Source organism: Amblyomma mixtum, chromosome 5 (genome assembly GCF_055824585.1).
Source record: "Amblyomma mixtum isolate Tamu chromosome 5, ASM5582458v1, whole genome shotgun sequence".
Classification (NCBI taxonomy): Eukaryota; Metazoa; Arthropoda; class Arachnida; order Ixodida; family Ixodidae; genus Amblyomma; species Amblyomma mixtum.
This window is the reverse complement of record NC_143016.1, coordinates 91862644-91876164: the sequence shown is the minus strand read 5'-3', so window position 1 is coordinate 91876164 and position 13521 is coordinate 91862644. Positions and strand designations below refer to the sequence as shown.

The 13521-nt window shown below is 44.0% G+C and overlaps 1 protein-coding gene across 1 annotated transcript; it reads right to left on the bottom strand.

Annotated features, from left to right (window-relative positions):
• Window positions 1-3005: 3005 nt before the first annotated feature.
• On the bottom strand, window positions 3006-12989 carry LOC149343031 (uncharacterized). Its single transcript, XM_089545550.1, has 5 exons — window positions 12834-12989; window positions 9262-9413; window positions 8383-8450; window positions 5844-5930; window positions 3006-3179 (listed from the first exon to the last, which is right to left on the bottom strand). The coding sequence occupies exons 1-5, from the start codon at window positions 12948-12950 to the stop codon at window positions 3049-3051; spliced, it is 555 nt and encodes a 184-aa protein (XP_089401676.1). The 5' UTR covers window positions 12951-12989; the 3' UTR covers window positions 3006-3048.
• Between the last annotated feature and the right edge of the window lie 532 nt (window positions 12990-13521).

The window sequence follows — 13521 nt, the reverse complement described above, 5'->3', positions numbered from 1 at the left end:
GATGAAGTGACTGATTGACTGAAAAGAAACAGTCGTGATAGTATTGATATGTGCTTGTGTTGATATAGACAAGTTTACATCAAGATATTGCCCGAGAATTCACATGACTTCGACCCTTCCAAGAGGCGCGTAAATGACTGCGATATATACGTGCTTTTCCATGTCTGATTATCGACTTTGGGTTTTTTCATTATTTCATAGATTGAAGAAAGCACAACTCGTCAGTGAACTTTGTAAGACAGTACAAAAAGCACAGAAAGACAAGGATCAAAATATCTGACAAGGACAGGAAACAGGGGAGCTGTTCACTTTTCTGAACCAGTAATAAAAAGCACTGCCACTTCATTTTTCACAGATAAAAACAGGTATGACGCCGGCAATCAAACATCAGCTTGAGGCAAGGTAAATGCCAGGTGGTTCTGAACTCGAACACCTGATACTCCTCCCGGTTATTTATGCAGGATGGCTGAGGCCGGCCTTCATGTGAGCTGGTGCCTAATCAAACCAACTTTCATCACAGCACTCAGAGATTCCCTCGTAGATATTGCATACCACATAACATTCACGGGTCAAACGGTTGATTCAGTTATGTTGCAATCGAATACTTTCAGCAAATTACGAAAACGAGGTTTTCGCCTCCTAAATTGATTTTAAACACTGAGCACTGCAGCAGATGAGTTTGGCGCACTTGCATTTAGAAATGGCTTCATGACGTGAACCTTGATCGCAGGCAAGACGGCTGCCACCGCCACTCTTGCAACAACTTTTGTTTGAGCTTGGAACAGAGGACCGGTCAGTATACTTGGCAGACCTGACTTTCAAATAATCCAGAGTTGTGATTTCTTCCAGGAGACCCGACGTTCATATGCAAAAATGTGTAGCGATGGTCGGCGATCTCGAAAGAAATGGCACTATCCCACCATTTATAGCTAACGTAATCCGCGGCATGCTCTTCTGGCGGACATACCTCAATTTGAAAGCCGTCGAGGCACCCACGGATGCCGGAAATACGATCATGACACTAAATCTGGGAAGGTGTTTCACTAACTCATTTCTCATGGGGAGTCTGTTAAACGTTTGCTCCATATCACAGTAAACGATGTCGAAAAATTCCCAAAATATGACGTTGACTTTCGACCGGTATAGGCAAAAGCGTTCGCGATGGTTTTTCCCTCCGCAGACGACGCCTGCCGATACAAGCCTGCTGTCGCACGATAACGAGGGGGCTGCTCTCCGAATGTCGATGTCTTGACCCGGCATGAATTCGCACGCAGTCAGAATATACTTGAAAGTGCTTTGGGTCACTCTGAAGTACGCCCTAAATTCACCGTCCGGCAGGTGTGCCACAGTTGTTTCGTACCAGGACTACCCTCGTTAGTATGCCCATTGTTGCCGCCTGTAGCAAAGTCGCGCAGTTATTGCCAAGATCCGGCGACACATTCTCTCTGCGAGTTGTAGCTCCTCTTCCACTCCATCGATGTTTGCAAGAATACGTGGTTGCTGGATACGGTGCTGATGAAGAGCTGTTTGGTGCTGGGCGCACGTTTCCGGGAATTCATCGTCCTCGTGTCCATTTTTCCGCAACACAACTACGCTGCGCCATGTTTTCAAGCAGCTCCCCGCTGAAAGGTTCGGTTACGCGACCTCACCTACCTGGTTAACACCGGGGCGCTCCTCAGTCCTCGCCACGGCGCACGCAAGAACAGGGGTCTACAATATAGTGAATATTTCTAGTCATTCTTGCACTACTGGCAAGCTAGGCCGCTCTACTGAAGCCACCCGTTCAGCCTGGGATCAAGCCCTTAACAAGTTTAAGCTGATTTGGCTGCAAACATGGCTACGAAGCAACAACGCCCACTCTTGAAAGGGTAAATTCATGCTACGCTAAAGCTGAAAAAAAAAACAAGCGTAGCGGCTTAAAAATATAAATATTTATTAAGAAGGTCGTGTTCATTTTTTAGACGAAATTTAATTTTTTATTATTGTAAGTTGGTAAGCGGTTTAACAAGTACGTTTATGTCATGACCACGTTATTGTCTTCACTGCTGTGTTTGATAAAATGTAAGAGCGCCACGTTTCGCTTTTAGTCAACTGAGGTTACGTCGAATAAGTGATGTTAGGTATATCTGCGGTTAATGGTCCCCGTGTTGAAAAGTTATTTGACTCCTGCTTCGGCTTCTTTTATACAAACTATTGCCTCTTGTGCGACAGCTTACATTCCCCATCTGCCCTCTTGACCCGACAACTCTTGTGGCATACAATTCAATTCCATATAATCCTGAAACCACTACTGGGGTTGGGTATGCTTTCTTGGACAAGGATTTATTGCGTAAAACATTGCTAGGTTCAGTTTCCAACGCTAATTTCATACATTCATGAAAACGGCAGTTATCGGCTTTTCAACAAGGGTAGGTAGGGTAGGGGGGACTGCGAAGCTAGTGTGCCTTCCTAGAGCTGTACATGACCGTTGCCCTATATTTTCCTTTAGTATCTACAGTCAGTCGCGGGGAGAAGAGAACATATCATGTTGGTTTTGTTGGTTTTGTGGGGTTTAACGTCCCAAAGCGACTAAGGCTATGAGAGACGCCGTAGTGAAGGGCTCCGGAAATTTCGACCACCTGGGGTTCTTTAACGTGCACTAACATCGCACACTACACGGGCCTCTAGAATTTCTCCTCCAAAGAAATTCTAGCCGCCGCGGCCGGGATCGAACCCGCGTCTTTTGGGTCAGCAGCCAAGCACCATAGCCACTGAGCCACCGCGGCGGCGGTAGAACATATCATAAAATGGCACATCATGAACACAGAATGTAAAGATAGTCCATGATTGCCTTGCTAATAAGAGTGCTAGCGAAAACAGTAAGGCGTACATGATCTTGCCGTAATGTTCTTGGAACGCCCTGTGACGCCTTGCGCATGGGCGATGGCGAGTGCTTTTGTAGCAAGAAGGGACTGAATAAACTTCCAGGAGACAAAAATAAGCCAATGAAGCTTTATTTTCTACTTTCCTGGCTATGTTGTCACAGACACTACGGCTTCGGCAAGGCTGCTAATGAATTAGCTCTGCGCAGGAATCTTTGTCGTAGGTCGGCATTGCACCACCGCAGTTGTCCTGGAACTGGTCGACGCAGGTTTGTGGGACAGCGTCCTTTGCTGGACTTGTCACCCACAGTACGCATGCTGCGGAAGCAGCAGGGGATTGCTTCGTAATGACATCGAAAAGTAGCAAGTTTAAAAGGGAGAAAGGTCTACAAAAGAGTGAATGCAACATTGCGGCTTTCATTTCTTCCAGAGAGCATAGTGGGAAGAAAAAATAGGGTTAGAGCTACTTAGTGCACGTTTAATACACTGCAATTTAATACATATTAACGACATGTATATACGACAATGGATCAGACGTAAGAAGAGGGTTTAATTGAAGCTGTGTATAATGCTAACCGAGCCCAAGTAAGATTTCTCTCTCTCTCTCTCTCTCTCTCTCTCTATATATATATATATATATATATATATATATATAGAGAGAGAGAGAGAGAGAGAAAGAGACAGAGAGTTTGCGATATATATATATATATATATATATATATATTGTATTCAGTAGGGGTTCCAATGGCCCAGTTTACTAGTTTAGGTACAGTATTACGACAAACGCGACTGTTCTTTTAACGTTTATTTTGCCAACAGTTTCAGGAATGGTATTCCCTTCGTCAGGGCAGGCTTACAATATATATATATATATATATATATAGCAAACAAGAGAGGAGGGGATGAGGGCCTCGTTATATATATGAGAGAAGCCAACAGCCACAGAAACCAAGAGACACGAGGGATTTTTAATTAATTTATTTATTTTGTGCTGTTATTCGATTAAGAATATTACTGAATATGTTACCGCTTAAAGATAATTGATTAGAAAAGCAGAAGAAAAAACAACCACATGCCGCCGGTGCTTTTCTAATCCCCCCTCATCCCCCCTCTCTTGTTTGCTTAATTGCTTAGCGAGGGCCTCGGTTCTGGCAGCCTTGACGCCATAGGAAGCATAACAGGGTTCTCACACAGCTTCCACTCTCGCCGTTCGATGACGTTCTACGTCACATCAGCGGTAACTCAGGACGTGCTACGTCCGCCGCTTAAGAGTGTGGGTGGCGCTGGGGAACACTCTAAAGGTTAGGTTATTTGTAGACATAAATACCCCCGAAAGCAGAAGAATTGACAGCCGTCGCCGTAGCTCAGCGGTAGAGCACCGGACGCGTAATTCGGAGGTCGTGGGTTCGGATCCCACCGGCGGCATGTGGTTGTTTTTTCTTCTAATTTTCTAATCAATTCGCTTTAAGCGGTAACATATTCAGTAATATTCTTAACCGAACAACAGCACAAAATAAATAAATTAAATAAATATCCCTCGTGTCCCTTGGTTTCTGCGGCTGTTGGCTTCTCTCATATATATACATATATATATATATATATATATATATATATATATATATATATCTAACAGCACGGGCTGGATAAATGAAACCCATTTAACGGAAGCGATTCAACGTAAAGGGAAGTTACTAAGCAGAAATATTGCCGTGCTGTTCTGCGATATACGGCATGTACCCAGACAGAGTCCTCCAGCGCTTGTTTTAATGGTGTGTTAACCTATCGTTTCGTTCTCGCGCAGTGCGAAAAAGAACATCTGCCCTCTCTTTGTTGTGTCTTAGAAAGCAACAGCGGTTAGAGCCGATGCAATCCAGGCTCTGCTGCAATGGATTATACGCAGGCGCCCTGCCTGAACACATCCTTACCACCATGTTTGATTGAATACTGCATAATACTGATAGTAAATTGATTGTAACTTAAGTGTGTTGCAAGATTTAGGCAATCAACGGTACGAAGGCCCTTTAGAGACACCAAATTCAAGACGTTGCGATTGTTTATGGTTGGTTCTCTTGTAGCGTTACACATGTGGATTCTAAACTCTCCTGTTATCAAGTCATTCAGCCGCCCATCGGCGCCGCGCCATGCGTTGACTATTCTTAGGCAGCAACACGGGGAGACTTTTTGCTGCTCTTCGGGCCGTATCTAGAGCCGTACATGCATTGCCGTTGCGCTGTGCTGCCTACCTGCTTGCAGTGGTGCCTCGGTTTAGTTAGCTTGTCGCAATCTGAACATCTCGCCCGCTGCAGGTCTTCATTTCTCAGTTTCTCACGCACGTTTATTTTCCGCGTTTTCCTGCTTTGATGGTCTCGCCGACCACAAATGGCAAAGGTTCAGACCGCTCCTCGTTTCGAGCGACTTCTTCCTCGGCACTGAGTTCTCGTTCGGTGGCATGACAGCTGCATCCCGACTCCTGCTTGCTACTCTGCCAGGACTGCGCACAGATGCTCATGCTAGAAATACCGCAGCGACGACCCGCTGCCAGAAAAAGAGTTTAGAGCTGATGAAATCGAAAGTGGCTGAGCCCACTACGAACACCTTTCTCCATTCTTCGTGTCTATGGTCGCTCTTGCTGCGGCAACATTTCGTGCTCTTCGTTTAAACCTGCACGCCTAGTCTCTTTATAACCCTATGAGCCCCGGAAAAACGCAGCCCCCCCCCCCCCCTTTCTGGCCACTTTTCTCGCCATCTCCGTGAACGCCTCTGCTTCCTTTGCTTCATGTTTTACTTCGCACCTTCTGCCTGTCTTCTCCACACTGCCCTTACAACGTCTGCACTCTTCCTTGTGGCCGCTTCTTCGCTTCCCAGCGCCCGGATGCGATCACGCAGAAACTCAGGCGCCAGCTTGGTTTTCTCGCCACTACCGTAATATAATACACGTAGCCTCATTCAACCTGCGCACATATTCTACTCAAATTGCCTTACCTTCACGATCTTCCATGGGAAACTTCATGAGAATGCAATTCTCATAGTCAGAGTATATGTAATGATTCCGTAGTGGGTGGTCAAAATCTGTAAACAATAAAACAAGCAGTGTAGATTGTATTTTTTTATTTAAACGCACCAAGATGCCATTGTGTGCAAATAGCAACACCGTAGTAGAAGGTGGGAATTAGAAAACTACAAGTAGCTTGGCTTGTTGAAGTTTTTTATTGCTGAGTGTGAGTAAGAAACACTAAGTATCCAGAAGACCGCATCTGTGTTGTTCTGTATGTTTTATGTCCGCATTGCACTTATAAATTTTGGCACACTGTAGTTTTATGCAAAGAGGACAAATTTTAAGCACAGTGGAGAAGTTGTCTCGTTTGAATACATTACGACTATCTGATCAAACTGTGCTGCACTCATTATATTTTATTATATTTACCAGGCACGTAAGTATTAATAGGTATACGTAACAAAACTACTGAACTTTGGAAGTCAAAGGGTGCTGCAGTATTTCTATTCAGTATTTAAGGAACACAATTCTCAAAGGAATGCATTCTATTTCTATATACCCCTAACTGGGCAAACTTGGAGAATACGTCAGTAAATCTACATCACTGCGCCCAACTTTTTGCAGACTGGCTATACGCATTCTACCACATATCCTAAATGCACGCAAGAATATAGCTTTGATCTGGTTAGAGTTATTCAATCTTAATTCATGAAGTGTCGTTCCGCGAATATTTGCCTCACATTCAATCTATTTGAAGACATAGTGCTGCATGCATCAAACACTTTCCAAGGACCAATTTACAATATACTGTTATCTCTATTTAGCTTTCGCCGAAGTATCTGCGTCGATAAATCTTTTTCTTACGACGAAAGTTGTTAAAAAGCACTTCTCCAGGTTTAGCGTTGGCGTAATAGCAGTAGTAGTCAGCGCAACCGGAGGGCGATACGCACAGGGACGCAGGAGGCTGTGGTGAGAGCTGAGCATGGCGTAATACTAGTTTGGTTGCTACGCAAACTACCCAGAGGGCCGTTATCATGGAGGCAGGACGAGGATGGTTAATGTGGGAGGAGGAGAGTGTAGCGAGGGCGGAGGAATACGCAAGCGGTGGTCAACCTGGGACAATAGGGAGGAGAGCTACCGTGGAATGAAGAGTCACTGTAGAGAGCGTGGAAGTAAGCAACCAGAAGGTGGTTGCCACAGGAACCGTCCGGAAGGTGGTTACCGTTGAAGGAGGAGACTATGCAGAGAGTGGGGCAGGGGCCTACTGGAAAGTGGTTGCGCTCGAACCAGCTGGATTGGGGCTATCGTGGAAGGAGAAGGTTATGGCGAAAGCAGACGACTGAGCAACCACAGGGGGGTTACTATGAGAAGAACCCCGGAGGATGGTTACCACGAAAGGAGGAAGAAGAGTGCTTGACTGGCGCGGAAGCCGACAAGAATTCGGCACCAGGCGGCAGCGGGCCTCTCGCCGAACAATACTGATACATATATCGCTTGGACCCGGGCACCACACAATCCGTCACTCGTCGACTTCATTGAATCAGCGAAACATTTTTCATTTATTTAAGCAACCTCGTCATCCATCTTTACATCTCCTTTTATGCCTTTGTGCGATGTCAGTGCACGTAAAAGAACCCCAGGTGGTCGAAATTTCCGGAGCCCTCCACTACGGCGTCTCTCATAGCCTTAGTCGCTTTGGGACGTTAAACCCCATAAACCAAACCAAACCTTTTATGCCCTAAGGCTATACACATCACTTAAAGAAATAACCATGCTCTGTTGAAACTTTTATTTAAACGCATTTAAATATATTGAATACATCCGTCATAACCAATAAAGAGCTTGATTTGACTGTAATGCAGCAGATCTCGTCTACATTTCTTCTAATAGAGTCAATACAGTAAAGATCTATATCCTCAAGATTGCGGGTTGGCGAAGTACCAGCGGCGTAGTACAGTAACACATTTAAGAATTGTTTGGGAAAGATAAACAAAGATTTATGCACAGCCAAAAAACATGTGCCACATAAATTTAAATACAAAACTACTTAGCCCTTTCTCCTTGGCGTGTGATTTAGTATTATTGCTGATCATATTATTGTACTTCTTACACTCTTATTTCTAAAACCATTTGAATGATTACCGTCAGTGTGATTATTGGTTCTCTGCTCAAGCACATGTTTAGCACTCTCGCGTTTCTCTGCGCATGCCAGCCACGTATGGGCACTAATATGCAAGCCATATACGAAATATGCAGCTTCTTCATATTCATATTTGAGACGCCTCGGTGGCTCAGAGGTTATGGTGCTCGGTTACTGACCCCAACGACGCAGGTTCGATCCGGGGCTTGGCGGCCGAATTTCGATGGAGGCGAAATTCTAGAGGCCCGTGTAATGTGCTATATCGGTGCGCGTTAAAGAACCCCAGGTGCTCGAATTTTCGGAGTCCTTTACTTTGGCGTCGCTAATAGCCTGAGTAACTTTGGGACGTTAAACCCCCTAAACCAAAGAATCATATTCGTATTTACCATTGTTAATAACAACCACGTTGCTATCAAGTGTCGGTCCAGGCTTCAAGTAGTAAGTGTAGTTCCGCCTGGAATGAGAACCAGAAGTCTTCAGTCAGAAAACTGAATTCCAGACTGCATTTTTCAATATCCGATCTATCAGGCAGCCCCTTACTCCTTCAGCAAGGTGAAAGTATGCTTAAGAATATAGTACTCTGAATGCGGCTGGGCGCTATGGCATAGTAAATGTTTTTTTTTTTCTATTAATAGGAACCGCCACTAAAAATCTCTTTATTTATTATGGGACCTGGAAGCTTTTCATGCTTAAACAATTTACAAATGTGCTCCTTACTTAAGCTTATGAAGCCGTATTTGTGTGATCCGAATGCCTTTGATTTGATATCGTCTGTGCCTATCTGCAGGTCTATACCTAACGTATTTTACATGAAGAAGCCAAATGAAGCTAAAAGAGAGCGGTATAATCTTGTCTGCCTCTTTGAAAGACTTTTTTGTTTCTTTCCCTTTTTTCTGCACAATAAAAAATCTAGGGTTTTGTTTTTACTGCGTCATTCTCGAACTATGAAGACAACTTAAGATCCACAACATAAGCATTCGTTGGCGTTCGCTGAATCTTTAAATTACGCCTGTGTTAGGCTTAAACAACCAAGGAAGATGCAGGCACAAAATATGTGAAGGATTTGTTGATCTTACAAAATGCAGTGCCCTGGACACTAGTTTTCCAGCCCTTAAAAGCGACTCAGTTTTTTTGACTGGAAGTTTTGCTTGACTAAGTGCGACTAGGTTGCACGTCTCCACAATGGTTATTGAAGAAATGAGTAATCGGACTATTTCGCGCCGTGAAAATACACGTGAAAAGCTTGAGCTTCAGTTAAAACTTACGCATTCGGCCCATTGAGGCCCTTGAGAGAGAGAATGTAAGTTGCGCTTGGGGGCTCCCTTTCGAATTGCGTGCGCACTGCGTTAAGGCAGTCCAGATCTCCATCCTTGTCGATGTCGTAGAGAGCTACGGCATATGGAAAGCTCTCCAGGCTCTGCAATAAGAAAATGCGCCATTTTATAAATCAGCCTACAAAAGCCGACTTACTCTTTCTCACTTTCTTAGATGCTATTAACTCTAAATCACACGACTTGTACAAATGCCTTATCGCGCTTCCCAAGTTCCTAGATGCATTTTCAGTCTCCGCTTCTTCTACCGCGTTTTCGTCAGAAAAGTACAAGAATCCTCTATAAGGGAATAAAGCAAAACCTGCGTGCCTACTCGCAGATGAAAATATAGAGAAACCAGTCGGTACTTTTTTCTGCCTTTCAAAGCCAAAAGTAAACATATTGTCCTTCCTCTAGAAGACACTTTGTATTAACCTGCCTCGTTCGGTTACCCTTCTAGCTCCGCTGAAAAAAAACATTGATTTGGTGATATGGATTTGGTATCACTAATATAATTACACTTAGTCCCTCCCTCCCCCGAAACTTTCAAGCACATTGATGAGAATAAATGGACTGCTCAAATTCGTTGCTACTAACTTTCCCACCGTGGATATTAAAACAGTGTCATCATTTGCAGTTTTAGATCATTTCTTGGGCTATGGTACATTTTCATCACGTGTTCATGTAGGCCATGCGAATAAAAAAAGTTCCAAAATAAAATTACCACTTCTCTGCTATTCTCCGGCTTTCTTGGCGTTCTGCCGTCTACTCACCTCCGTATGTGGCTACACAAAGCTTCTGTGCGGGACATTGACAAGTCTTTCCATCTCTTAATTCATCCGGAGCCATTTTACAATATTACTGCCCAGGGAACATACAGCGACGATGGCAGATTTATTCGTGTTGAGGAAAGGTGACAGAGCATTTTGCTCTTCATATGTTAATTCAAATCTTCAGTCTCTGCATACTCGCTGGATCCACCTTCCGATATACCATAATGGACAAAGTGTTGTCTACAAGAGCAGAAGGTTCTGGTGCTTCTGCAGTATCCCAGAGGCAGGAACAAACTCCAGACCGGTAATGTTTCTTGACTCATCTGTGTGCATTCGTGAATTTAGTTTAGTTTTCTCAGTGAACAGTGGACACGCGTGGCGGGAGTCCATAATGCTACCAGGTTGAGCAAGGCATGGGAGGGAGCAGTTTTTCATGACAAACAATGTCGCGGTGATCGCCAGGTAGCCAGGGGCGTCGGGAAACAAATTATCTTAAGGCCAGTTTTGCAATTAAGGATGGTGTTTCAAAAATGAATGTGGATGAATGATTATGCTTTTTTTTCTTGAATCACAAACAACAGGAATGACATGCCTAGATTTAATTACAGTAGGCATCCAATTTTATAATTAGAGTAATTAATTTTTATTTACGCTTTATAGAGACCCGGGGGGCTATTTCGAATGTTTGTTTAGCAATCGCCTGTAATGAGTGCGTTTGGCTATGTATGCGCTAGTCGAGAACAAAAGCAAGCTGCGCATTTTTTTTATGTTTTAACCCTCTGTCCGAGTTAGGCAAGCCATACAACTCGAGACTTCATCTGCACTGCAAAAACGCTGCTGTATGATGCGACATAAAAATACTGGGTTGCGAGCCATGCATCATCAATTCCCTTACCAATTTCCAAGAAGGAGGAAAACTGATTTTCTGTCTGCTTATGCTTTGGCGAACAAGATACCAATACATTCTGGTGAAGTCAACGCCAAAGTGCTCACAAGGAATGTTCATAAAACAAAATAACAACGACGTCCACAAACTACCAGGCCATTTATTTCTGCATTGACTCATACGTAGGAAGGTAACGTTCGTTCTCGGGTTATATTAATTTCGATGGAGACTTAATTCTAGAGGCCCGTGTACTGTGCGATGTCAGTGCTCGGTAAGGAACCCCAGGTGGTAGAAATTTGCGGAGCCCTCAACTACGGCGTCGCTCATAGCCTGCATCGCTTTGGGACCAAAAGGACCAGATGCAATTATCTGTTCCCTCTACAGTGCTACGACGCAATGCACGGTATGATTCCGACAACGATTATTTCCATCATATTTACAGGTTAGATGCGGTTGTGAGTTGAAGGGTCAATCTACTAACCTGCATCCATAAATGGTTACGGCAATCGAAAGCTCGTTGTCCTAAGAAACTAATACCGTCTTGTTACGCTGATAAACACATCAGAACAAGTTAAAACTGAATATTTATCTATTAGGCACTAATCTTTTCTCATTGCAGAGGGAGTGTACGAACTTTGACATCTAAGACACGAGATGCGCCCTCGCTACAGTGACTCAGTGCGCCTCTATGGATACTACGACGGCCGCGTTGTATAGGCGGCAAGTATTTAACCGAGATGCGTAGGTTTTATTGAAGGCAATATTGAGAACACTACGGTAGTTTCGAAGTGTTATCAATAAAATAACTTTGACGATATCTATAACAGATGTCAGCAACTGCTTCTGCCGGTTCCAGCGTGGTTGCAGCGTAGGTTGTGTTATTTATTTCTGCGTTGATTAATCAAGGTTAGGGGAAAAATTCCTATAATTTATTCGAAAAGCTAAAAATACGCTTGGTATACGTTGCCTATAAGTTTATATTACAATAATTAGTGGTCGTATGACGTGCGGCTCTATGCGATGCGACATAGACATCCAATGCAGTACATGCACTTCGGGCGTGCACTATGCTAGCCGCAGCGAAAGAACACAGCTTGACTCTTCCAACCGTTAAGAAGGACCGTTTTCTTTGACAATTAAAACACAAATTTTTGCGCACAGTGTGATTTTTTCCTTCGTTGTGGCTACTATGGGTTGCAGTACTCTAATAAGCCTACCGCTGGTACAGCCCCTTCAATGTAAGCGCGCGAAAGGTTTGTGGTGAGTTCATCGCCTGCTGCGTTGCTGAGCTCAATGGCGAATGTCACCTCCGCTTGCGTGGAGAATTGATAGTTAGCACATTGCACACTCATCTCATTCAGGGAATCCAAATCAGCGAAGATAGCGAAGAAATTGAACACACAGCAGTAAAAGGCGGACCTTGGTTCTGGCAGAAATTTAGCCCATAGTTTTCTTTAGTACAACATGTTCGTGTGCTATATATGGTTAATTCCATTACGGAAGAAAGCAATCTGTTTGCGGACAGGAAGTGATTATCTTCTTGCTTTGTGCCTTAAATTTAGAAATAGGTTGCGGGGACAGTCTTGTCAGAGAAATATTTTTAGAACAAAAGATGTAATGTGCTTTTCATTCTTACTGTCTGAGTAATCATTCAATGAATATAGAGAATGTCTTTCTCATTGTATGAGAACTGTCTGTGCCGGACTTTCTTGTGATAAAACTACACACGCTTCTCAACCTGGCAATTTCGGTGCTACCAGTCGAATTCCATCTTGTACCGAAGGTTCAGTTTAGCTTAACGCCCCAAAGGGACCTACGCTACGTGTACCAAAAGGGGTTCGCTACACAGCAGGATACAGTGGACTTACCTTAAAAGCGTCCACGGTATCGTGTTCTAGCTCGCGTTTGGCTTTGCAAGAGGCAAGCGGACAAGCTGACAGCAAAGTACAGGCGGTGGCCAACGTAGCTGCAAAAAAGCGTGCCATCTTACCGCCGGGCTGGGGACCTACTCGAAGCTAGCACCGCCCGGCCTTATAACACGGAAGATCTGACATGCATCGCCTACGCTTGACGTTTTCATTTTTTAGACGTGCGTTCGTTGTTCACATTAACTCAACTCCCCACAGACAAATTACACGAAAGTAGAAACTTCGGTATATGTAAAAAAAAAGAAAAAAGGAAACATTAATTTAAATAACCTCTATTCGGGTCTCCTTGCATGACACGACTCTGATAAAGCAATTCAATTAAACTATGAGGCGGCGGCAAAATGGAGCCCGTAGAAAAAGGCTGTTGTGGATACGTGTGCGGTCCAGATCACACATGTGGGCAGTTTCCGTGAACTGAGCGGTATGAAGCAGCACACTACAGTAAAGCTGAAATGAAAGGCGAACACGCATATGCCGTACTTTTCTACTTTTGAGCGAGATGCACCTTTCCAGCCGGTTTCTTAATATGCAATTATGTGGACCCGTCACCCAGAAACATTAATCACGCCAGTTATACGCTGCACCTAACAGAACATTGGCCAAATATATTGTTTTGGTCGTATGCGCT

Coding starts and splice junctions, on each gene's coding strand:
- LOC149343031 (XM_089545550.1), bottom strand. CDS start 12,950: ATGGCACGCTTTTTTGCAGCTACGTTGGCCACCGCCTGTACTTTGCTG. Junction 8,451..9,261: donor GGCCTCAATGGGCCGAATGC/GTAAGTTTTAAC, acceptor TTCTCATTCCAG/GCGGAACTACACTTACTACT. Junction 3,180..5,843: donor TCCCATGGAAGATCGTGAAG/GTAAGGCAATTT, acceptor CTGCTTCCGCAG/CATGCGTACTGTGGGTGACA.